This window comes from Sylvia atricapilla, chromosome 4 (assembly GCF_009819655.1).
Source record: "Sylvia atricapilla isolate bSylAtr1 chromosome 4, bSylAtr1.pri, whole genome shotgun sequence".
NCBI classification, from domain to species: Eukaryota; Metazoa; Chordata; class Aves; order Passeriformes; family Sylviidae; genus Sylvia; species Sylvia atricapilla.
The window spans coordinates 25758845-25782159 of record NC_089143.1 but is presented as its reverse complement, the minus strand read 5'-3'; the positions used below and the strand labels follow the sequence as shown (position 1 = coordinate 25782159).

The 23315-nt window shown below is 42.8% G+C and overlaps 1 protein-coding gene across 4 annotated transcripts in view; it reads right to left on the bottom strand.

Moving 5' to 3' along the window:
• The window catches only part of REEP1 (receptor accessory protein 1), a 68082-nt gene extending 51769 nt beyond the window's left edge, over positions 1 to 16313 (bottom strand). For 3 of the 4 annotated variants that reach the window (XM_066317327.1, XM_066317328.1, XM_066317329.1), the window contains exon 1: positions 16145 to 16313. In XM_066317327.1, coding sequence (XP_066173424.1) covers positions 16145 to 16176 — 32 coding nt within the window. In that variant the 5' untranslated portion in view covers positions 16177 to 16313. Of the gene's footprint in view, positions 1 to 15975 lie in introns of all 4 variants that reach the window. The other variant, XM_066317331.1, reaches the window with a different exon arrangement.
• Positions 16314 to 23315: the final 7002 nt, after the last annotated feature.

Below are 23315 nucleotides of genomic sequence, written 5' to 3'. Positions count from 1 at the left end.
CCTTTGCTGCAACTTGTTTCCATTGGCTCTGCCCCTTTTTTGTTGTGGCTCCACAGAAAACTTCTCTCCAACAATCATCCACATTTTTGAAGACATCAATGACATCTCCCCTTCACCATTTTTTATTAAGGCTGAACAAACATCCACTCATCTGTCCTGATGCACCATGCACTCCAACCCTCTTCCACTGGACTCATTCCTGCCAGGGCCCTCCTTCTACCAGAGAAACTCAAATGGGATACTCTACTCCAGCCAGCAATGGTGACATTCCCTCACAGTTGCAAAATAGAGGGGAACAATCACTTTCTTCTGCTGGATAATCTTTTTACTAACCCAACCCTATGTCGAGATCTGGAAGAGAACAGCTCTACATCCTTCCTATGATCAGAGGAACAGCAGTGCCAGGGATCCACTCCCTGAATGATGACGAGATTCTTCCTTGCTGCTTGGAGAACCTACTTCCTCAGCCCCATCACACCCTTTCCTTTGCAATTGGTGCTGTCCCCAAGGAGCTAAGCCAGGGAATACTTACTAGATTGCCAAGGGAAGCATGTGAAGAATAGTACCACACTGTCTTAACTCTGGGACTTAACACAGAATGGGTCCTTCCAAAAGAGGGGTAGGGAGATGAAATGAATATTTACAAACAGTGCTCTAATTCTCTTGCTTAGCCATTTTTGGTGAGTTAGATTTCCCTTATCTCTACAGACACATACTCACACACAAGGCTTTGTGTTATTAACTGTGCAGCTTACTATAATAGTTTTATGGTAATGTTGTTGCATGATCTATTCTTGCATGGAGCCATGATAGAGAGGTCATTATCAGCTTATTTATCCCTATGCCAAACACCATGGCCCACAGTACATATCTAGAGATAAAATGACATATCCTTTTTTTCTGCTGGAGCTGGGAACCTCATATGGAAAGTAAATCACTCATACACAGCTAATAGTCATGCTATGATAAATTTTAAAAGGATCAGGGGCTGCAAAGCCTTGATCAAGCTAAAATTGATTCAAAGGGCTTTCTTAAATGACAATCTCCTCCAGAGCCCCTAAATTAATCCTTTAGAAGTTGGAGAACTCTATTTTCAGGTTAAATAGAGGAAGATTAAATGAAACTGATCCTAATAAAAAGTTATATTCGGCACTGTTGAAGGGTTGAGCTATGTTAGTAACAGAGCAAATACACACTCCAGGGTTCAGGACTCTCTAATTTTTCTGATCTAATCATTCTAAAAGGCTTTTCAGGGCTGTACCTGAGAACACAGCAGTACCCTAGGCACAGAAGAAAGAGCACCTCTGTAAGTCTTCACCATCTTCAACTAGTTTTCTCCAAGTTTTGGAGAAATAGCTGAGTTCTCAGATCCCCTTTGTACATTTTGGTTCCACATCAGCCCAGCTGAGCATTCCCCTGGCATACATCATGCAGTGTTGACACACAAAAGCTGCATCTGTTGTGCCTTTAACTTGCTTGGGTTGGGCAGGATATTGTCAATGTTTCTGGCTCAGAGCATACCAGCACAGGGTTTGGGTGGGCTAAGATACCCCAGGTGGAGATTTAGTTGCCCAGTCTCCAAAATTCATGCCCATCCCCTCAGTAACATTTGCATATTGCACAGAACTTCAGCTGAAATTAAATATTTCTGACTTGCAATACGATTTGCAGGTGCATGGGACAGATACAACTCATGCAATTTGTACAGAGCATTCTAAAATATCAAGGGGTTTTGCTCAATAAAGAGTATATATGTACAAGTGTATATGCTGGAACTTAGACACATTTCCTTAGCCACTCTGGGATGTTTCTTAAAATGCAAGGCTTCTCTTCTGAACTTTGAAATCTCTCTACATCTATTTAACTTTCCAACATCATAATTCATCTCACAACTGAATATACTTCTGCTACAAAAAGACAATTCCTTCCCTGTCTGTCCCAAATAATTTTGTCTTTTTATGTACCTCCAGGTTTTGTATTCCTTGACCAATATTCAATTTCTTTTTTAATTTCTGATATTTTCCAGTTTTACCATAGCTTCTCCCTGAAGCTTAACAGGTTAAACACTTTCCTTTTACACCAGACTAGATTTCATCCCTGTAATATTCTACAAAGTGAAGTTTGGGTCTTTAACTAAAGGTAAGAGAGAGAAAGAGGGTTCTTTTTACTTCCACCAATTTTCACCGCACAACTACTATTCACCTACATTACATTTCTTTAACAACCACCTATTACCTAAAGTGCAGGCAAGACTCACTAGCAAAGACAAGTATCTACTGAAGCATTTCATGGCACAGCAGCTCATATTGAGAGCTTTACAACGACAACTGACAATTTGAGATTTTAGACAAATAATTACCTAGGGTAAAAACTTTCAGAGAAGGCTAAGATTACAGTTTCCATTGACCATATTGGAAAATAAATGGCTTCCACCACTGGAAATCAGCAGCTTGGTCACAGCCCAGGCAGTGTGAGATCTAGAAAGAGAGGTTGCAGTTTCCAGGCGCTGCTTCTATGCCACCCCCATCATTACACAGTGAGACAATCTCACTGGGAGCACATCTTAGCAGTTCCCACGTTTGCTCATTTAGTTTCATCAGGTGATTTCTTGGAAGCAATTACAGGAACATTTCCATTCAAAATAAAGTATCAGACAACAGTTTCTCAGAAAAGAGCATGCACGCAGCCTTGCAGGTTCAGAGTACAAATCAAAATATCTGATGCCCACAGATATATGCACATATTATAGAAGTTGGGATTTAAAATCCAGTCTCACAATTTGATGAAGACATCAGGTTTTTTTAATGTCTCAAGACATTTGCAGTATTTCTATCCAGATACTCAGTCCTCCTTCTGACAGAAGATGTCATGTTCACATTTGCATTCAATTTTGATCTCTCCCAAACTTCTCATATGTCTCTGAATTTCAGGCTTTAGCTGAGAGCCTTAGAGAGTAAAAGGGATAAGTCATGCCACTCTCTTCTATTCTGCATTCCCCAAACACAAATGTGTTCAGATCAAAGCCTGTGACACAGGCACAGCTCCATTCCTACACCATGAGGAATACCACTTTGTCTCAGGCTTGGGTAAGGAGCCAGTGCACTGCACAATTCTGAACGGAAAAGGCTTTGCCTCGCTTCTTTCTTTTGGCTTAGCAACTTCACCTCTTTTCCATTCTCATCTTCCCTCTCACACATATACCTTTCAGTTGGCAGCTACTCAAAATATAAAATAAAATATAAACTGAGGCTTAGGAGCCAGATGGAGACTTCACAGAAATAACTTGAGAGGAAAGCAAAGGAGAAGACAGCCAATTCTTCAAGGACCATTTCAGAGATTTCTAAATAAGCAGCTGCTTGAGAAGAGAAGGCAGCTTGCACTTTTTGTGGGAACACCCACACTGCATTCTATCTTATGTATGCTTTTCCATCATTTCTTATTCATTAATACTGCTGGTTTAAATGCCACAGTCCAGTGTTTGTTCTCTTTCCCAGGCAAGGGGATTCACACAGAAGGATGACAATGTTGCAAGGGCTACTCTAAATAAAGCATTGCTGCTTTGAAATGAAATAGTTAAACTGTTTCAAACATGTATCTGTATAAAATGTGTCTGGAGAATTGAATTTACACAGACTTCAGCCATTTATGGCCTGACTGCCTAGAGTGAGGTTTCTTGGTTTCAAGAATATACATAAATTATGATAGTGTTTGAATAGGGACCTGATTTGTTACAGCCAAGTATCTGCAAACCTCAGCAGAATAATAATTGGAAAATAATGCCGAGCTATTCCAGTGGCTGTATAGCACATCTGAGTGCAAAAACCTCACAACACACTATATCAAAGAGATGAAAAATATCTCACCTGTAAGTAAATCCTTGTGGGGGAAGGGGTTTGATTTTGCAGAATGGGTTTACATGAGATTAGATATGAATTACCACAAACTACATGGAAAGCAGATTTGGTTTACTTTCAAGTACCATGTAAAATCAAGCACAGTACTTATAAACTTAAAATGCATGTCCTGCTTCATGGACAGCAGGCAAGAACCATTCAGTGGCTGTCTGCAGTCTCTCAAGCAGCTCTGGTGATTTTGCAGTGATCTAGGAACAATATCTAGAAACAGGCAGAGGGTGTGTATCATCAATCACATATGTCACATCTCCTCAGGCCCTGAAAATTGCTCTCAGTGGGCTGCTGGGATTTCCAGTCCTGGAAAGTCTGCAAAGCAGCGCTGGTTTAAGGTAGCCAGGATTAGGGATGAGCTCAGAGCCAACGGCACCAGCCATGGTTAGCCAGCACCCTCTGTAACAGAGTTTCACACAAGGGTACAGGCACAAAGCATGAGACATTACAGAGTTTCTACCTGTCTGATGTGATTAGAGTAGCTTTAAAAATATACGTGCTAGAGTGCAATAAGGCATTTGGATTCTTTAAATGAATCTAAAGAGAAGGCAGTCATGCTGTTCATCCTCAGCGTTCAGTGGGTATTATCACTTCTTAGAGAAAAGCTTGATAGTGAAGCTCATCAGAGCTCCAGAGGTGAGGTCAAAGGTGTCTTGATTACAGGCTTTGGGGTGGCCCATTCGATTTGCTTTAGTTGCTGAAGTGCAGGTAAGGCCATATTCCTATTTAGTGATGAAATTCCCAATGCTAAATGGAAGGACCAGGACAGAATCACGTTTTTAGGAGCCCTCTGCCCTTGATCTGTCACTACTCAAAGGGCAGTTTAAGTTAAAGCTCATAAAGAACACAAGTTCTCCATTGAACTGGCCAACTTCTGTCCCATAATACTCAATTTTCTAGGACGCAGCTGGCACCCTCTACAAGGCCCTCACCATTCTGAGCTACAAACACAGCCTCACTGACCTCAGCAAACTAGCACCACTTGACACAACTTGAAGCTCTGGTATTGCCCTAGGGATGAGAAAATTATTGAGGTTTGCATTGAAACAGCATTTTTTCAGCTATTTTTTTAGTTTGTCTCCAGAAAATCCAGCCTTGATTCTTCAGGCTTACCACAAGCCAGGACTGGGATTTTTTGTGGCAGTTCTTGCTAAAATTTGGCAACTCACCCTTTAGCCTACTCATAAGGGCAAAATAGACAAGCTGTAATTATTCCAGATACAGACTTTTTTTTCCCCTCATGTACTGTGACTTCTTTCTAAGAAAGTTACATTCAGAAAATTTCTATTGAATTCCATCTTTTTTGTTTGGGTGATCACACTTCATTTAACACAGATTTTGTAATTGATCACATGGCTGTAAGGCTTTTTTGAGCACATAAAATGATACACTAATTTGATTGCTAGATTAGAGGAAAAGAATTTGTACAATTCCTGATGGATTGAAGAATCTCCAAAATCTTCTAAGTAAATGTGTGGTTTCTCAATTACCTCTAAGTGTTCTAGTGCTAAGCCACATCACAAATTCCTATTTTTGAGTCAGCTATAATCAGTTGTAATAGAACACACCATACACAAGGATCTCACAATGATGTCCAAATACTGATGAAAGCAGCTTTACTTAGCACAGTGAAGGGAAGAGATGGGACATCACAAGCAGACACCAGGATAGGCAGTAGAACACAAGAACTTTTGCAAACCTGTTCAAAAGCATCACAAAAATCTCTGTTGCAGGCTCATGACAGTTACAGCTTTATAAATATCCAGATATGGGTGTATCTATGAGATAGATTATATCTTGAGAAAGCATCATTAGACCTCAGGTTCTCCATAAATCATTAGAGTCAGCAGGGGATTGGTTTGACTGATTGCACTCTGACAGCTATGAAAAGAGGTGAGCACAGTATAACATGCATGAGAAAATTCCTACATTTATGCAGGAAACCATTTACTCTTAATTCACTGTTAGTGTTTTTAAGGTATATTTTTAAATAGCGGCTTCCTATGAGATCCTATGAGAAAGACCCTTTCTGTATATAGGACAGCAGAGTGTGTTGCCATGGAAACTATGATCTATTTAAATTCAACAAATCCAGCTTTATGGGGTATATTCCCCAGAGCATCTCAATTTAATTATTAATGTTCTTTCTAAACAGCAACATCTTTCTGTTTTGACTGAAATCCTTACAAGCAGAATGAAAACAATAAACCTGAAAAGCAGAGTCCTTTGTTCAGCTACCAAACAGGTACAATTAAGCCAGGGAAAATGCAAACAGCCTCCAGGCTGCCCTAACAATGTGCTTTTAACTCAGACCTAGACGAATTGCTTGGAAGGGGGAAAGGCTAATTCAGTGCTTGTGTCCATCATGCTCCTGGCTTCTCTGCTGTGATTTCCAGCAAAAAAAATACCAGCCAGGATAGAGGGCTTTTTTTGCAGAGGGACATGCTCAGTAGAATCTAAACACTGACCAATAATTCTTTTTCATATAACCACCTGTCTTGCAGTCATTCTCAAGTCAAACCACTCAATCTTTTCCCATGAAATATGTGGTTTTTCTCAAAGCCTTTTAGCCTCAGGGCAGCTTCAGCATCCATCTCTCTCTTTCACATGTCACAATGAATTCTGCAGGTAGATTTAGGAGCCAGATGGTGTTACTGAGCCTGATCTAACACCAGGGATAGTTTCTTGTGGGTCACATAATCTAAGTGGCTGATAAGTCTATGTTTACCTCCCAAGTCCACAGCAGAACAGGAAGCAGGACAAGTAGAATCCTTCTATGAGCAGAATGAGGCTCAAGAGCTTCAAACTGCTCATCCACAAAAGCGCCTAAGGCACAGCACAACCCAGAGTAGTCCTGTGGGAACTGCCCAAGCTAGAACAACCACCTCAGCACGAGGGCTGTTTGATGTGACCTATCCTGGAGAGAGCAGCTCTCCTCACATGCTCACAGCAAGTGTCAGAGCATTTGTGCTGAAGAAATCAAGACAAAGGTGACCATGAAATATTGTGGTGAATGGAAAAGGTCATCTTCCTGTGATTGCTCTGCTCTTTACCATCACCGAGTGTTTCCCATCTGTCCTCCCTGCAAGGGTGTTCTTCCCAAAATTCCACACAAGATTCCTCATTTCATTTATGTGGACTCCTCAGAGATGTCCTCAGGGACAAGAAGAAGCTAGTCTGTGTAAAACATCCCAGAGCACCTCATGACTTCTGACCACTGGCTTGGAAATTTCAGCTCAGAATCCATATTTGCCTCACCCCTCCATCTCTGCTCCAGTGGGGCTGGAGCACACATGCTCACATCAGGCTCTACTATGTGTAAAATAGAACTGGTAGATTACATGAACAGAGATTATCACTAAGACTATTTTACAGTTACCAAATCAGAAAAGAATAAATAATTTGCCCTCTTCCTACAGGGAATTTACAGCACTGCATTGAATCCAGGTTCTTGGTATTCTCATATAAAATCTGCAGCACAAGCCTTTTCCTTGTCTGAGGCTGGTTATTAGTTATAAGCCTCCCTCAAAACATGAGGCAAGAAACGCCTGTCAGTTTTTGGCTTTCCTGTGTAAACATTTATTTTTAGGCTGGAAACAAGAAATAGAACAAATAAGCTGAATGAAAGGAAGCAGCACTATGAACTCAGCAGAACAGAAATGTTCCTTCTGCAGGAGCTGCAACTGTTCATTAATGTTGATAGCATTGGACTGCCTGGTCAATTCACAGGCAGGTACACACATGGTCCTGGCATCCCTGGGATCTGTCCAAAAAGACACAACATTTTAGACATGAGGAGCATTCTTTGTAGCTCCTCTCAAATAGGTTCTTCAATATTTGTTTTGTTCTCCTGTAAAATTTACCGTTTTTGGAAAGCAAAATATTACTATTGGCTCCATGAAAGAAAAAGGGGAAAGAGAGACTGCAGCTTTACTGACCAATTGATTGATTCCTTCTTTGAAACTGGATGTTTATTTATTAGCAATTACTGCAAGAGCAGTAACGGATGCAGCAAATAGCATTTGAAGAAAAAAGCCTTTCCTAAGTGTGACACCAGCTGTCCCCCTGTCACTGCCAAGAGTAAATCTCCAACTTGACACCCAATCCTCTGTCTCCATATAAATGTGTGTCTCTTCTGAAATATAATACTTGCTCTTCATTTCTACTTACTGTACAACCAGCTTCTCTCCTTTGATGCCATCCCTGCCCTGCTTCTGACTCCATGACCACTTTCACCAGCCTGCAGATCACTGCTCTACCACCCATAAAATCCCTTGCCCTCCCCTTCTCTTGCAAAATGTGTCTGCAAGAAACAAACAGCAGGATACTCTGCTAAGGAGTTTTGCCTGTTCTGAGGCTCACAGAAGAAGATGGAGTGGTTCTGTGTACAAATCTTGGGAAAGTACCACCCATGTTTATAGCTCTGGCACAGTGCTCCAGGTCTGGAATGCCTTCCCAAGTCCTACCTGTGGAATGAGCAGGTATGCCCTGTTACCTCAGTAATTCTCTTCAAAAGCATACAAGTCATGGAAAGATAAAGCACAGTCTTCATTTTGTCACTTCTTCTAGCTCTTTCTCACCACTCTGCTCACCATCTGTTTTGCCTGTATTCTACCAGTTTAAATTCTGCCTTAGTACATGCATGTGAAGTGCCAAATCAGAGCATGAACACAGTACCAGCAAGAGTGTCACAGAGAAATTACTGAGGAGCACAGGATCAGTCTCAAGAATGATTCACCTTGAATGCAGAATTGCATGTATTCATACCTGATTTATTTTTCTATTACTATAGAACTCAGAAGAACTAGCTAGAGACTAACTCCTGCTGTCTAGGTGTTGTAGGATAAAAAATACTAAATGAGCGTGCTCATTTAAAAATACTAAATGAACTTGCTGCCCAAAAGAATTTGCAATCTAAGTAGCATACCAGTGATAACAAAAATATGTGAGACTTTCCCTGCAAAAAGCAGCATGTGATTAATTTTAACCATACAGGTGATCTAAGAGAGATTTGCCATATGAGTGTTTGGCCCGCAAAGAGCCTGATAACATGGATGCATCCCTTCATTAGGTCATCTCACCTCACAAGACCTACCTGAAATCTGAGTGGCCCCAATCCAGCCAAGTGAACAAGCCAACAAAAGGAAATCTAGACTCAGATCCTTGCTGCCTAATGAAGACATAGAAGAATTTTTGTCATACAAAGATTCTGCAGTAATCCAAACTCGCCAATACTTCTGCAGCACTCAGGTCTTCATCCACCTTTAGCCTGATTAGCCTGAAAGTTCCCAAGGTATCAGCTCTGAAGTAAAGCTCCCAAAGTATCTGTCTGCTGAGACACGGAAGCAGAAAAACAAATGCAGTGCTCAGTATTCACAAGCAACTGCTCAAGAGGTAGGTGTGATTGTATGTTGTCCTCCTTTGTCCAGCTTGTACCAAGTATTTCCCTTTCAACCAGCAGCTCTTCATGCAACACACAACTCCTGATGGAAGCTCCTTAGAGATGTCAGTCTCACTGTTAACTGCAGTAGGAGCACATAAGAGTGTTTCTCAACCTTTCCCAATCACTGGACCACCCAAACCTTTGAAACACACAGCTCATTTTATATCCCACTGTTGCTTAAGGATAGATGATAAATATTGGCAAAATTGGCAAAATGTTGAAATGACAATATTTTACAAAACTGTAATTCAATAGATATAATTACAAAACTTGTAATTTAAAAAAAAAGTTAAAATAGTATCTTTTATCTAAATCAGTTAGTACACAACTGCCTGTATGAGGATATCTGGTTTAGAGCTGAAACAGTGACCAACTGATTGACTGACGTTTTGTGGACTGCCAGCCATGTGTCTGCCAGCCACAGCTCAAGTACCTTGGATCTAAATCTCCCTCTTGTGACTAGAAAACCAATTTTAGACAGCATAAATGATGCCTCAAGTTTTAGCTTTCACATTTTCCAGATTCTGTACTGCGTTAGTACATAACTCTGAACTTCATATGAAGCGTGTTAGTAAGTTCTCTGCGCAGTTCAGTTAGACAAAACCTTTTCCAGCCCAAGAACCAAGGACACTGTTGAAGCTTCAGGCCCAAGAAGTGTAAACAACAGTGAATTGAGGAGATCAGACTGGGAGGATGGGACTTCATAACATGAAGCTGTAATTCGATAAGTAACCCCAATATGTAAATGGTCAAAACTTATAAAAGTGTGAAAGTGTGTGACCCAGAGTCCATCTTGGGTGTAGCCTCAGGCCTCAGCCAGGCTCTTGTACTGCCCAAGGTATATCCTTTGAAGGCCTTTTCAATAAATACCTACTTTATTCCTTTAACACTGTCTAGTCTCTGTTCTAGGTTGCCTCTCAAGGCATCATAATGCCTAACTTAGTAGCCTGTATTAAGCAGTCTGGCTCTTTCTTCCTGCTAACTAAGGACACTAAGGACAGCACTGAGGATCTGAAAGGGAATAGGTCATGATTCAAAATACTTCAGTCTTTGGTTGTTTGACTGCTTCAGTAGCATTTAAGTCTGTAGTTTTGCTCTATCTCTCTCACACTATCAAAAATCCATACAAAAGCCACACACAAATTTCCCAATTCCCTTTATCAGGTTCCCTTTAATTAATTTATCGAGCAAGGAACCTGGAGGAAATATGTTACCTGTTACTCTGCGGAATACTGGACACATCACTTGATCTCCATGTGTCTTGCCATACAATGGCAGTAAAAAACCCTCTAATGACACAACACTAAATTAATGCTTCAAAGTGCTTTAATACAGTGAATGGAAAGGGTCCCACAAAGGCAAAGTACTGTACAAAGGCAGCTGCAAAGGCCAAGCCCCTTGGCTATATTCCATAGCTGCCAGGCTGGTAAAACATCCTTCCCTACCACACCAGAAAACCTTCCCTCTTGGGGCCAGGAGAATTTCCAGCACATCTGTGCTTGGGCAGGAGAATCTGGGTCACGGCTGCCAGAGCAGCAGGCAGTGCTGTCCCCTGCAGCGTGATCACACGGTCACATTTCATATCAAGGGCATGGTAAATGTCACACCTGCGCTGGGTGCTCCTCTGTCACTTACTGTCACCAACAGGTCCTGCCCCCACAGCAGAGCCAAAGGCTGCAGCAGGGATGCACATGAACTGAGCTGGCAGCCACAGAGACCGTGTGCTGTTCACACGAAGGACAGCAGCAGTGCAAGCCTGCAGCCTCTGTTTTGGATGGATTACACCACTTTTTATATAGGTAAAGTTTATCAGTAAACTATGCAAGTATGGCAGGTGGTCTGCCCTTCCCAGCTCCAGAACACAGAAGAGGCTACTGCAAACTCATCCCACAGCCTTGGTTGGGAGCTCAAGCTGCACTTTGGGTACTTTGCTGTATTTTCAGATAATTTTACACTGCTGGTGTGAGGCCTGTACAGAGAAATGAACACATGAATCCTTCACGTCACCTTCCAACACCAAGTAAATAAAGCAAGCCCTGAAGGACTTTCACATACACGATGTATGTCAACTAAAATGCAAATGCAGATTTATCAATTACTAATACTATATCAATAACCAATACATTATATCAAGTGGTATACATCAACTGCAATGCTAATGCTGATGTATCAATAACCAACAGCTCGAAGCTGTGCTCTGCTTTTACGAGAGCAGTCCTTGCCTGCTTGAGTGAATCCTGTCTCTGCCTCTCATGTAGAAAACACAAGTTATCATTTTCTACCTTCAGATAATATCCATGATATGACTTTTCAGGTTTTGTTTCATTCATAAATTTCTTCAGGCTTCCCATACACATGAAACACGGGAGGAGGAAGAATCTGCCAAGTATCTCTAAAATGGAAATTCTTTACAGATATAAAGATGAAATCAATGTCTGACTCAGTAGCACTATGGATTGACACCAGATGAGGATGGGGGTGGCCAATCTCACAGCCTTGCTAAAACAGCATCACAATAACCAAGAAAGAGAAAGCTAACAAGCTGTGATAGGAAAGGAAATTTCACACATCAGGCCAAAGAATTCTTTGATGCCCCCTTGATTTTGTTCAGAATCCAACTACTTCCAGGGACAGCCGGAAGAAAGGATGCCTCTGACAGATCCCTAAATCCCTGTTACTTCCACACAGGGATGGGAATTCCCAGTGAACATATCTAAGGCTGCCATTCTCTTTCACATCAAAACATAAGAAATCAGTGTTCTGGTGTGACAAAAAAAGCATAATTAAGGCTGTGGATTTTCACCACAAAGAAGATATTTAAGCATTTTATAATAATTTGCAATGCACTTCTAAGCTTCTCACAGGAGGAATTCAAATGGCTAAGTCATCACACAGCATCATATCATCTACTGATAACCTGTCTAACCCAGCCTCGTTCCTACTGACATTTCCTTCCTCTGTCACGTGTTCCAGATTGAAAGTCTTTCAACAGGCATTGTGATGTATCTAACTTTCAGAATGGAAGCAAAAAACCTTTATTTCTGTCCTGTATTATCCCAAGCACATCAACCAGATTTCATTTTTCGGAGAAAGGACAGGATTCCCATGCCAATACAATAGGCTGCATTTATATACACCACTTTTAACTTCAAAATGCCTGTAGACAGCCAAAAGTAGCCGTCCAGGATTGCCAGTGCTGTGCACTGTAGCTGAACTGGTCTGCAATAACAAAGAAAGATCCCAATTCCTTCTCCTAGAGAAGCCTCTACCATTTGAGGCAAATTGAATCTCCTTTGAAATTGAATAGCAATAACCTGTAGCTGGTAAGACAGATCAATGGTCCCTTCTGGTCTGCCTCACAGAAGATAAATTCACAACAGTTCATTACACTTCACAGATGAGGAAACTGAGATACAGGTGCTTCAGCACATCCTTTGAGATGTACTCAGAGATGAAGAATAAAAACAGGCTGTAATTAACCCACAAATAATGATGTTATCCCATTCCAGTTATTGTGAGAGATGTAGGAACAAGACACTCCAAGATGCAACAATTGCAACTCCAGTGATCACAGGCATCCTTTGGTGGAAAAGTCATCTGTAATCCACTGCCATGAGAAAAGAAATATCCTAATTTTGTTCTCACTGAGATGAGTGAAAAAATTACCTGGGAGTAATACCACAGGAAAATGAGAATTGAGCTCTTACAGGAAAAAGATATCCAGAGACATGATTATCTTTTTGTTTTGCATTTGTATACAGTACCTAGGGCAGAGCCTGAACATAATAACTTTGACTTTAACACACTTCTGTGGCAGAGATGCTCTCAAGGTATCATTTCTCTTCTGAGGGTTCCTAGCACATAGCTCTGCAGGCAGAACAGAACCAGCCAGACTCTGGACACAAAGCCCAAACACTAAAGGTGAAACAAGGTAAGAGAAGGTTTGCAGTAAGCTGCCTGACTTCCTGCTGAAAGAGGTGAGAAGTGCTCACAGGTTCTTCTCCTTCAGCAATGTTTCAGAAATACAAACTGCCAGGACACAACCAAATCAGAGGCAGTGGAAACAGCAAAGCACCATAGAGACAAAGCAAAGGCTTGCCTTTTGTTTTAAAGCCCTTTCTGTTAGCTGAGTCATATCAGACATAACCCCTGTAAAGATCAGCAGAAGTCATAAGAGCACAAATCAACATTCACAGTGTGACTAAACCACACTACATCACACCACTTTCTTCATAATCCTTATCAGTTAAAAAGATTTAACAAAAAAAAAAAAAAAAACCAACTACACAGACACAAGCAGAAGGGAAAAAAGCCCAGCCAGGTGGCCATTCTACTTAAAGCACAGCTATCTGTACTGACAGATCAACTAGTGATTCATAACGAGATAGGGAAGGTGGATTAGGGAGATTAAATCTTTGGCATGATCCTAATCTGAAGACCACTGTACACCAAGGAGTCAGGGATCCAGCTCACAGTTACTCTGTGCTGTGCTGTAGGTGTATCCTGGCTCTCTGGTATGCACATACCTCTTGGATGCAGGAGCAACTTGCTCATCACCTGACATTAAACCACCTGCCCATCTTTGTCTTCATCTAAGTGTAGCAACAAGGTCACTTGTGAACATCTTTTTCATCTGGCAGCAGAAGTGATGAATGGAAATATCTTTAGAATTAAAAAGAAAATGCTCTGAGAGCTGAAAAGATCAAAGTGCAAGAGAACCTTTCCACAGACAGATCTGCATGGTATGCTCTGTCAATTGGAGGGCTCTTCCATGTCAGACACCTTGGGGTTTCCAGGATCTGATGGAATGCAAGATTATTTATACTCTCCCTTTTTTTTTTTTTTTTTTTTTTTTTTTTTTTTTTTTTTTTTTTTTTTCCAATGCTACCTCTAGCAAATAGTGTTTTAAGCAATACCCTAAAGAGTTTGAGTTTCTTACTGGGATCATAATAAACCAGCACTTCCTGGTGCAAAATATCCTTAAAGGATGGATGTACACTCAGCAGTTGAAAGAAAGTAGTGGCCAAGCTTGGCTTGCTCTAGATTTCCTTGCAAAATTATTACTTATTACTATGACTACTAAATAATTAATATTTACACTGCATATTCATTATTTGCTACTGAAAATGCAGCATAACAAATAACTGGTACTGCCCTCTGCACAGCTGATTCCATGCTATGACATGTTATTCAGGTAACACTGAAGAGAACAGGAAGGTCTGCGTACTCAGCTAATTACCTGACTGGTCAACTGCTGCAGGTCCTGCCCCTATCAGATTTTTATCCAGTCCATGTGTCTTAGATGAAATCATCTGTGTAGATGTGCATGTGCTGAGACAAGTAAGTTAAACTACCATCTCTGTGCAGACATTCTTTGTTCTTGAGGATTAGCTGGGTTACACAATAATGTGGGTTTTTTCAAAGTGGAAATTAGTGTAGTAGAGAAGAAAGAAAAGCTGCCTTAGACAATACATGCTACATCTCACATTGCTGGCAGAGATATCTGCACAGTTATACTGTTCTAATTAAATCTTTTAAATACTTAACACTCCTTCTCATAATGAAGTGCAACCCAAATAATGGCGTTTGAATTCAGATGACAGATCTCCAGGGGCTAAATTCAACTCTAGAGCCCCCTAAAATTTTCATATCTGACACTTAATGTCTTACCGATACAGAGACATAACTAAGATGAAGGCGAGTTTTCCTTTTGATGTTTCATCTCATATGGCAAAAGAGACCTTGAAAATGCTTTTCTGGAAACATGCTGATGGTGCAACATCATGGCACGTTTCTTTCAGACAAAGAAAGTGACAAGCCCTCTCAGACGCTCTAAAATAACTTAAGAGCACAACAGATGTCCTTCTGAATCTGCAGGAGATACATCTGTATGTACATGACAGAGAAAACTGGTAAATTATTCATCTGATGCGATATATTAGCCTTCCCCAGTCACATTTCCAGAAGAGAGATCATCCATCCTGCGGCCCCACCTTAAGTCTGTAATCCCCCTCCTCCAGGAATTTTCCAAATGGCATCAAAAATGCCTTTTTCTCACTAAACCTCATCTCATTTGGGGAGATAAACATATATCGCGAGCTTGCTCCGTTTTCCCCTGTTTCCTGGGAAGAATTTTCAGGGAATTTTTACATGTATTCCCCCCTAGAGCAGTTTCAGCCATGGAGAAGCTGTAGGACAAGTGCAAAGAGCCACACGCTCCTTCTCCCAGGGTGACAGGTTAAACGGAGAGCGAGATGGTCTTTTGAGAGGGTGGGCAGCAAGTTGCAAAGAGGAAAGGAATATTTGATATTTCTTTTGCAAAACAGACAGAAGAAAGCGGTGGCGGCGGCTGGGAGACCCCGCGGCCGCCTCTCCCACGCCCCCTCGCGAGCCCCCAGCCGCGCCGAGCCCGGTAACAAAGCGCCGCTGCCCAAATCCATGTCCATTTTCCCACCCGTTGATGCTCCATTCCCCCTCCGGACCCCGAGCCCGTCCATCGCCGGGCGCCGGGCGATGTCACTCGTTCTCTTTCTCCCCTGTCACCTTGCGCTGTACAGCGCGGCAGCGCTTTCCCCTCCACCCACCGGTGATCTTCTCATGCTGGAAAATCCCATCTGACCCACCTACCTCCTGCCTCACCCGCCGGGCAGCCGAGCGCCCCGGCCCCGACAACAACCTGATAAATTTAGCCCAGTATCCCCAGCAGGAGCGAGCCTGGACCGGCGGCGCGATCACCGCACACACACGCGCGGGCACACCGGGCGCACGCTGCAGGTGCCGAACGGCAGCTACTCACACCACTAGCCTGGAGATGATCCATGAGACCATGGCGCTGCCGTGTGCCGCAGGGCTGGCTCTCCCGGCAGGGAGGGCTCGCCCGGTGTCCTCGCCCGCTGCCGGCCGCCGCCCGAGTGCGCGGGGCGGGCGGCTCGGCCATCCGGCCCCGCAGCCTCAGCGCAGCCTCACTGGCGGCACCGCCCGCAGCCAGCGCGCAGCCGGGCCCAGCCGCCCACACTGGGCAGGGCCCGCAGCCGCCCCCCGCGGGAGGAGGAGGAGCCCCCCGCGGAAGACCCCGGGCCGTGCGAGGAGCTTTTGGGTGCCGAAGGGGTCCCTGCCCCACCCGTGGCACCGGGCAGGTACGCGGGCGCTTCTGGACCACCGCAGCTGAGCCGGACAAGAAGGAAACACTACTGATTTTTCACGTCAAAGGAAAGGCAAAGCTAAGGCTCGTGGTCGAGGGATGTCTTCGATCCATAGAAAGAGAAGGATTTCCCCGTTGTGCCATATCCCCCAAAGTGTCCAGGCACAAGGGTATTGACCACACGATCCAGGTAAACTCCCATCATCATCATCAGTGATGACAAGCAGCAACCTCTCCTTGACATCACGTTTCATTAGGGGGTCTCACGGCTGTCAAGTCCAATTTCCATGAGGAACAGCTGCCCACACAAAAAATAACATACGTTGGTTTGACCTGCAGGTTGGTCTCTAAGTTTCCTTTGAGATTTTCTCCCTTATTTCACTGACACATGCCAAATGTGGTTAGATTGCCTGAGATCATCTCCCCTGCTTTGGTTTTTCTCGTGGAAGCACACATGCCCATGGCAATTCAAGATGAGGTTTTGTCTTGCAGTAGTCCTGAGATCTCAAGGTTGTCAACAGAGCAGCCCCAAGCTTTACTTGGAGGTTGGTCTGTGGAGCTGCTGGCCTGTTTCTGGCATTAGATCCAGGGCTCCAGTCACCCCTGGCCCTGGGTGCACTGCAGGATCCTCGCCTCCATGTCACATACATGGTTCTTTCTGAAGACTGCACATCTGCAGTGAAGTGTCCCCATCATTCTGATACAGCATAGCTGAAAGATTTTGAAAATCTCTCATATGTATTGTGAGTAACCTGGGAAGAACTCTTGCAAGGAGAGACTGAACATTTCAAACCACAAGCGACAGTCCTAGGAGCTGATCACAGACTTCTCTAGTCCCAGGTTTCCACAGACATCCTCACAGCCCTCTCCACAACATCCAGCCCTTATCATAAAACGGTTTGGTTGAAAAAGAACTTAAAAATCATCTTGTTCCAACTCCCTGCCATGGGCAGGAACACCTCCCACTAGACCAGGTTGCTCAGAGCCCAATCCAGCCTGACCTTACACTTTGCCTTTCTTCTGCTGAGCTCAAAAGTGCTCCATAACAGGATCACCTTTTCTTAAGTTGGCTCTCTGGATCTAGTCCCCAGAAAACCAATACGTCTAGCGACACACAGACCAACAACCCACAGCTTTCTGGTAAAGCTGCAGGCACAGAAAGACACGTAAATAAAGGCACCTCTAGAAATTTGAATTCGGGGAAGATGCGCACGGCTGCACTGCTCCGCTGGTCGCAGTGGGTCGGTTCCTCCAGCAGGGGGAACTTCCACCCCGCGCTGTGACCTGCACCGCGCCGTCACCTCCGCTGTGCTACGGCTTCTGCTCCCAGCGCCGGAATTTTGGGTTACAGACGAGCTGGGAGCCACAGCCGGAGGTGTGGGGCCACCACTCTTTCCTCAGGGACTGTAAGGGTCGAGAGTAGCAGCATTGCTCCAGCCAGCACTGACTGCTGTACAGCACCACGAAGGCAGGGCTGGGTGGTGCGCTGCAGAAAGCAAGTGTAAATTAGCCGTCTTCTCCAGGCACGTTTGCTCTAAGAGAGAGAGAACTGCCTTCTCTCCGAAAGAAGCCATTAGGTCATCCAGCCCAAATTCTTAAAGCAGTGAATCATCCTGTGGCTGTCTTGCTTGTATATCGTAGCCAAATAAGTACTTGGAAATCTGTTATCTGAGATTTGTCCTGTGTCAGGATTATTGTGAGCTTTTAGACTGCATGTTGGCAGACAATTCACAACATCGTTACAGTTAATGATGGGATATTATCAAGTACAAGGCACAGATCTCTCTGCAAGAATATCTGTGTTATCACCACAGAACTTGCCACTTAGTACTTGCTGCATATTTCCTGGACCAACAAAAGAAGATACTGGATCAGAAAGACAGATAATACAGAGGACAACACCCAAATGTTTAGTGTTCAAATCATAACTCAGCCTCATGTCCTCTTGATTCGCTCATAGGTTGAGCTAAGAGTCATCTCAGAGACTGACCCAGTGCAGGTATTTGCTTTATTTAGCACCGGCTATGTGGGGGATCGCTCCTCCTAATGCGTACATCCAGCACTTCCATGCAGCACAATTTATGGTTAAATTTCATGCATATTCATTACATTCCTTGGGATAGAAGTAGTTATACAAATTACTTCTCGGAAATCATTAGTATCATTAGCATACATGACGCACAAGTGCAGTGTACTCTGGTGGTCGCAGTAAGGAATGCTCCGAGTCTTCCTCGGGGGCCATTCCAATGAAGGCCCGCACTGTTCCTCACTCTGCCCTTTTCACCTTTCTTTCTAAAGCATGCGCGGTCCTTCGCTGGCTGGTTCAGTTTTCTGCTGACAATAGGTTTTGTTTCTCTTATCTTGGCAACATGCATTCTGTTTCTCTTATCTTGACAAGGCTAAGGTGCATCCTGCTTCTTAGGCTTGTGATTTATATTTGTTGACTCTTAATACTGATCAACTCCTTTCACTCTTGTCTCCTTCTAGCCTCTTCCATTTCACCACATTCACTGCAGGTCCTGCCAGTTACCACCGCTGCTGACCCCACTGCTCTTTTCTGAGCAGCAAACCTCAAAGAGGTTTGAGGATTATTTTTCTGGCTGGCAGCAATCCAGAGATTGTCAGAACAGGGGTAAGAATGGCATGGACCCTTGTGCTGCTGCTTTGTACACAAACTGGCACAATCACCACCTGATGACTGATCTTAAACCTCAAATGTACACAGATGGTTAGCAAGATAGTGGGTGATGGCAAACCTAAGGAGCCTGACTATGAATGCAGGGAGCTTTACTGAAACAGCTGTTTGGTAAACAGAGGGTGAAGGAGAGAAATTCAGCTCCACTGAATCACCAGTGGAAGGGTGACAATGCCCCCTACCTACTCCTCATGGGCTGTGTCTTAGGACAAGTCTCACAGCTCTGTGCCTATAAGCTCTGTATGTGACATCCTGGAAAGAGGCTTTGCTTGAAGAAAGCCTTCCCTTTTCTGTTAAACTACCTCATCCAGTCTATAAAAAACCAAACCGAACAAACAAAAAGATTCCCAAAAAACAGAGAAACAAAAGAAGAGTAAGCGTAAGAACAGATATGAATAAATTTATACAGCCAGCTCAGCAGAAATGCCATCCAATGCTTGTGGAACATTTTGGAACTGCTTTAGCAGTAGAAGGTTTGGCAGTGAAAAACACTACACAGATTGCACCATTAGATGATCTGATTTCTGTTCCCAAAATTATAAAATAAATCAGCTTTGTTACTGAAGGCAGAGCCACCACCCTTGCCATAAATACTATGTAGTCTTCTCCTAGCAACTACTTTTCCTGAGAAGTTCACAGCCACGGACAAGTCATACTCCCCAACAGCTCTGCTATAATCAGACCCATTCCTCTCTGTGTCAGGGAAAGGGGATCTCTGCCTCACAGCTGAACAACAACTGCCAAGCCAGGGCTTCTTAGAACAAAAGCGTCACTGACATACATGGACAGCGTACTCTGTTACCAAATCCAGAAAAGGTCAGCAAGTAGCAAGTGGAGATAACTCTTACATCCTCGGATGCATGAAACCCACACCAGAGGCATTTAAGAACAGCTGAAGTGCAGTCAACACAGCCAAGAAATGTACCTAGAAATAGAGAAAAATATCAGACAGAAAACCTGTGATAGTTGGGTGATGACGTTCATGTGGCAAAAGCAAAAATGAATATAAAAATAAATAAACTACATTATGTGTTGGGTCTTGTTACAAAAAAAAAAAAAAAAAAAAAAAAAAAAAAAAAAAAAAAAAAAAAAAAAAAAAAAAAAAAAAAAAAAGTTATTCTATTCCATCTCTTGAAACCCAGTTGGGGAGGTGGTTTTTGTTTACCTGTTGTAACTCCAGGAAGGAGGGGCAGCTGCTTTTCTGATAACAAGCCAGCTGTTCAAACCAGGTGGGGCATTGTTTCTTGTCTCTGCTCACCCTCCCACTACCTCCATGGCGATATCTTGTGCTAATAGGCCATTAAAGTTGACCAATCACATGATACATTAAATCATCCTATTGTAAGATGCTCCACCCAGAGAGGAGGAGCCAAACCATTTCCACCCGGTTAAAAAGGAGCCACAAGTGTCACTAGACAGCCAGTGTTCCTGTGGGAAGAGGACAGTTCTATCCTCTTGAAAACCTGTGATAGTCAGTTGATGAAGTTCATGTGGCAAAACCAAAAATAGGCATAAACATAAATAAACTACACATAACCATACTGCACACATATATCATGCAGTGTTGTTACAGCACCTAAAAAGTATCAGGAAAAATGTTGATCAGGAATAAATAGTCTGCATCCCATCAAGGAATGTGTACACACACACATACATAGATAAATATACTCAGCCTCTTGAAAGAGAAATGTTTGGTGTTTCACCCGCTGGAATAGAATGGGTGATTCCCTCCAGTTCTCTCCTGACTTCTACTTGGGAATCAAAACAAAAGAAACAAATAAATGAAAAGCTAACGGGGACAATTAGAGTGAAAATCCAAGAAAAATGCCTCAACCAGGAATGAAAAATGCCCATTTCTGAAATGACAGCTTTACTAACAAATACAGAGTAGACAGGAAAAGTTAATCCTACCCATGGGGAGAATTGTTAAAATATGGGGAGACATTCAGCATTTTCTGCTGCTATTTCCCTCTTTATTATTATTTTAACTACTTCAGAGCTATGGCCATTAACAAAGAGAGATAAAGAAATGCCTATTTTGTCTCAAAGTGGTGTGGTCTGGCATTTGCACTTGGAATTGTGATTTCTGAGAAACACTCTTAATTTCAGTGACTCACTACCAGAGCTTGGGGAAAACGTGGAGACCAGTGTGTCTGAATGTATCATTTGGCTTTAGGTAACCAAAATGGGAGGGCTCAGCCCCAATTATTCAAATACAAAACTCTGCAGCACAGAGCTGAGCCACTGGTACTCAGTATTTCAGATATTAAGCTCTGAATACCTCAGGTTGTGCATCAAAAGTGTTTTCTGAAAAGTCTGTTCTTTGCTTTCTTTATGCTCTTCTGTAACTTCCATGATACAAGATGCCTCTGCCTTGGAATAAACCCATGTGTTTTAGATTAATTCATTAGTGGTTCTGAGGTATCTGCAGACCCTCCAGCTCCATGAGAAATCATCCTAGTTCAGCACGTTTTCTATTTTATTGTTTCAGAATCCTAGAATCATAGAATATCCTGAGATAGAAGGGACACATAAGGAACAAAGAAAATGCTTGATTCACAGCATTTTATACATTGATGGAAAAAGGACTGCATTTTAGACTGGGAATTGCTTTTTCCATCTTAAAAGTCAATAAAGATCTTAATAAATTGCCACTGTTATTACAGTACTTCTGACACTCAGGTTAGATTCCTTGCTTCTTGTTAGCTGCTGCTATCTTTCCACTGGCCTGTCACTGTTTACATCCTAAACACCCTGCTATGGACAGTGTATTACTGAAATGTAAAAACAATGGAAACAGTTCAATAACCCCACACCTATATATAAGAAAATAACCCCACCCCAAACAAAAACAACAACAACACAAACCAACCCAAAAATCCTTCAATAGTGACTTTGAATAATTAGGGATACTACCAAAACTTGAAACCAGCAGGAAGACCAAGCCTATCTTAGCTTTAGAACAATACAATTCATGGCCATGGCAAGCTTCTGTGGATGATGCACACTGAGTCAAGACTAGAGAAGGTTTCTCTTTAAATTTGCTTGTGTGTGTCCCTCTGGATCCTTATTATCAGCCCCCTCCAGGAAGGAAATACTGAGATGTAGAGAGCTTTGGTTTGATCCAGTGGGTCAGTCCTCATATACTTGCTCTGGAAGGATCGATTGTTCTGAATTTTATTACTGTGTAGTGTTGAACAATAGTAACAATAATGAATGAACCAAAGGATGACTTGACCATGTTCTTGACCTTAAAGCAGACCCAGAGAGAAAAGAGGCAGGCAATTAAGTGCCAGTGTGAACATGACATTTGCTCAAGAGAGATATTGAGAGAAATATGGTCAGTGCACAGCCTTGAGGTTTCACTGAGGCGCCACGCCGTGCAAACAGGAATGCAAACGATAACAAGAAGCTGTAAATAATGAAAGGGGCCCCTCTTATGAGCAGAAGAGAGGTTTCCTTCAAGGGAACAGAGAAGGAATGTGCAGGAGGCTATCCATAGCCCTAATTACGTCAGAAGAATCCTGCACACTGGTCTTAGCAGTTTCTGGAGACTATCTTCACAGACTGATGTAATAAAAGAATTGAAGGCAATAAGAGAGGAAAGCAAAGTGGGTATCAATCACCATCCCTTCCAGAATTACCTTTAATCAACTAATTTGGTATCACCGGCACTGCTCTGTTTAGCAGCATCCTGCACATAGATGAAATCACTCAAGCAATTACTAGGCTAATATAGCACTATAAAAACATGTTTTAATAACTGTATAAACACTACTTAATGGCAAGTTTTAATAAAAGGCTGTTACTGACCTTCCAGATCAGTTTGAATCCCAGCACAAACCAGGATATGGTTTCAATTTTGTGTAGAGCCCCGAGGGAGGTAAATGGAAACGAGCTGCCCTGGCACAGTTGGTAAATATGCCTTCCCTTAGGAACTGCTCAGAGGTACTTGCAGGTGAGCAGCAAACTCGCTGTGAGTACACTCATTTCTCCAGGGATTTTCTCAGACTTCTGCCATGATTTTCCTCTTCCTCCTATCCAGAACACACCTGCATCTCCCATGTGTCCTGTTCTGTTCCTCTCAAGGCCTGTAAACCACTCACTGTCTTATAACTCTTTTGCCCTCTG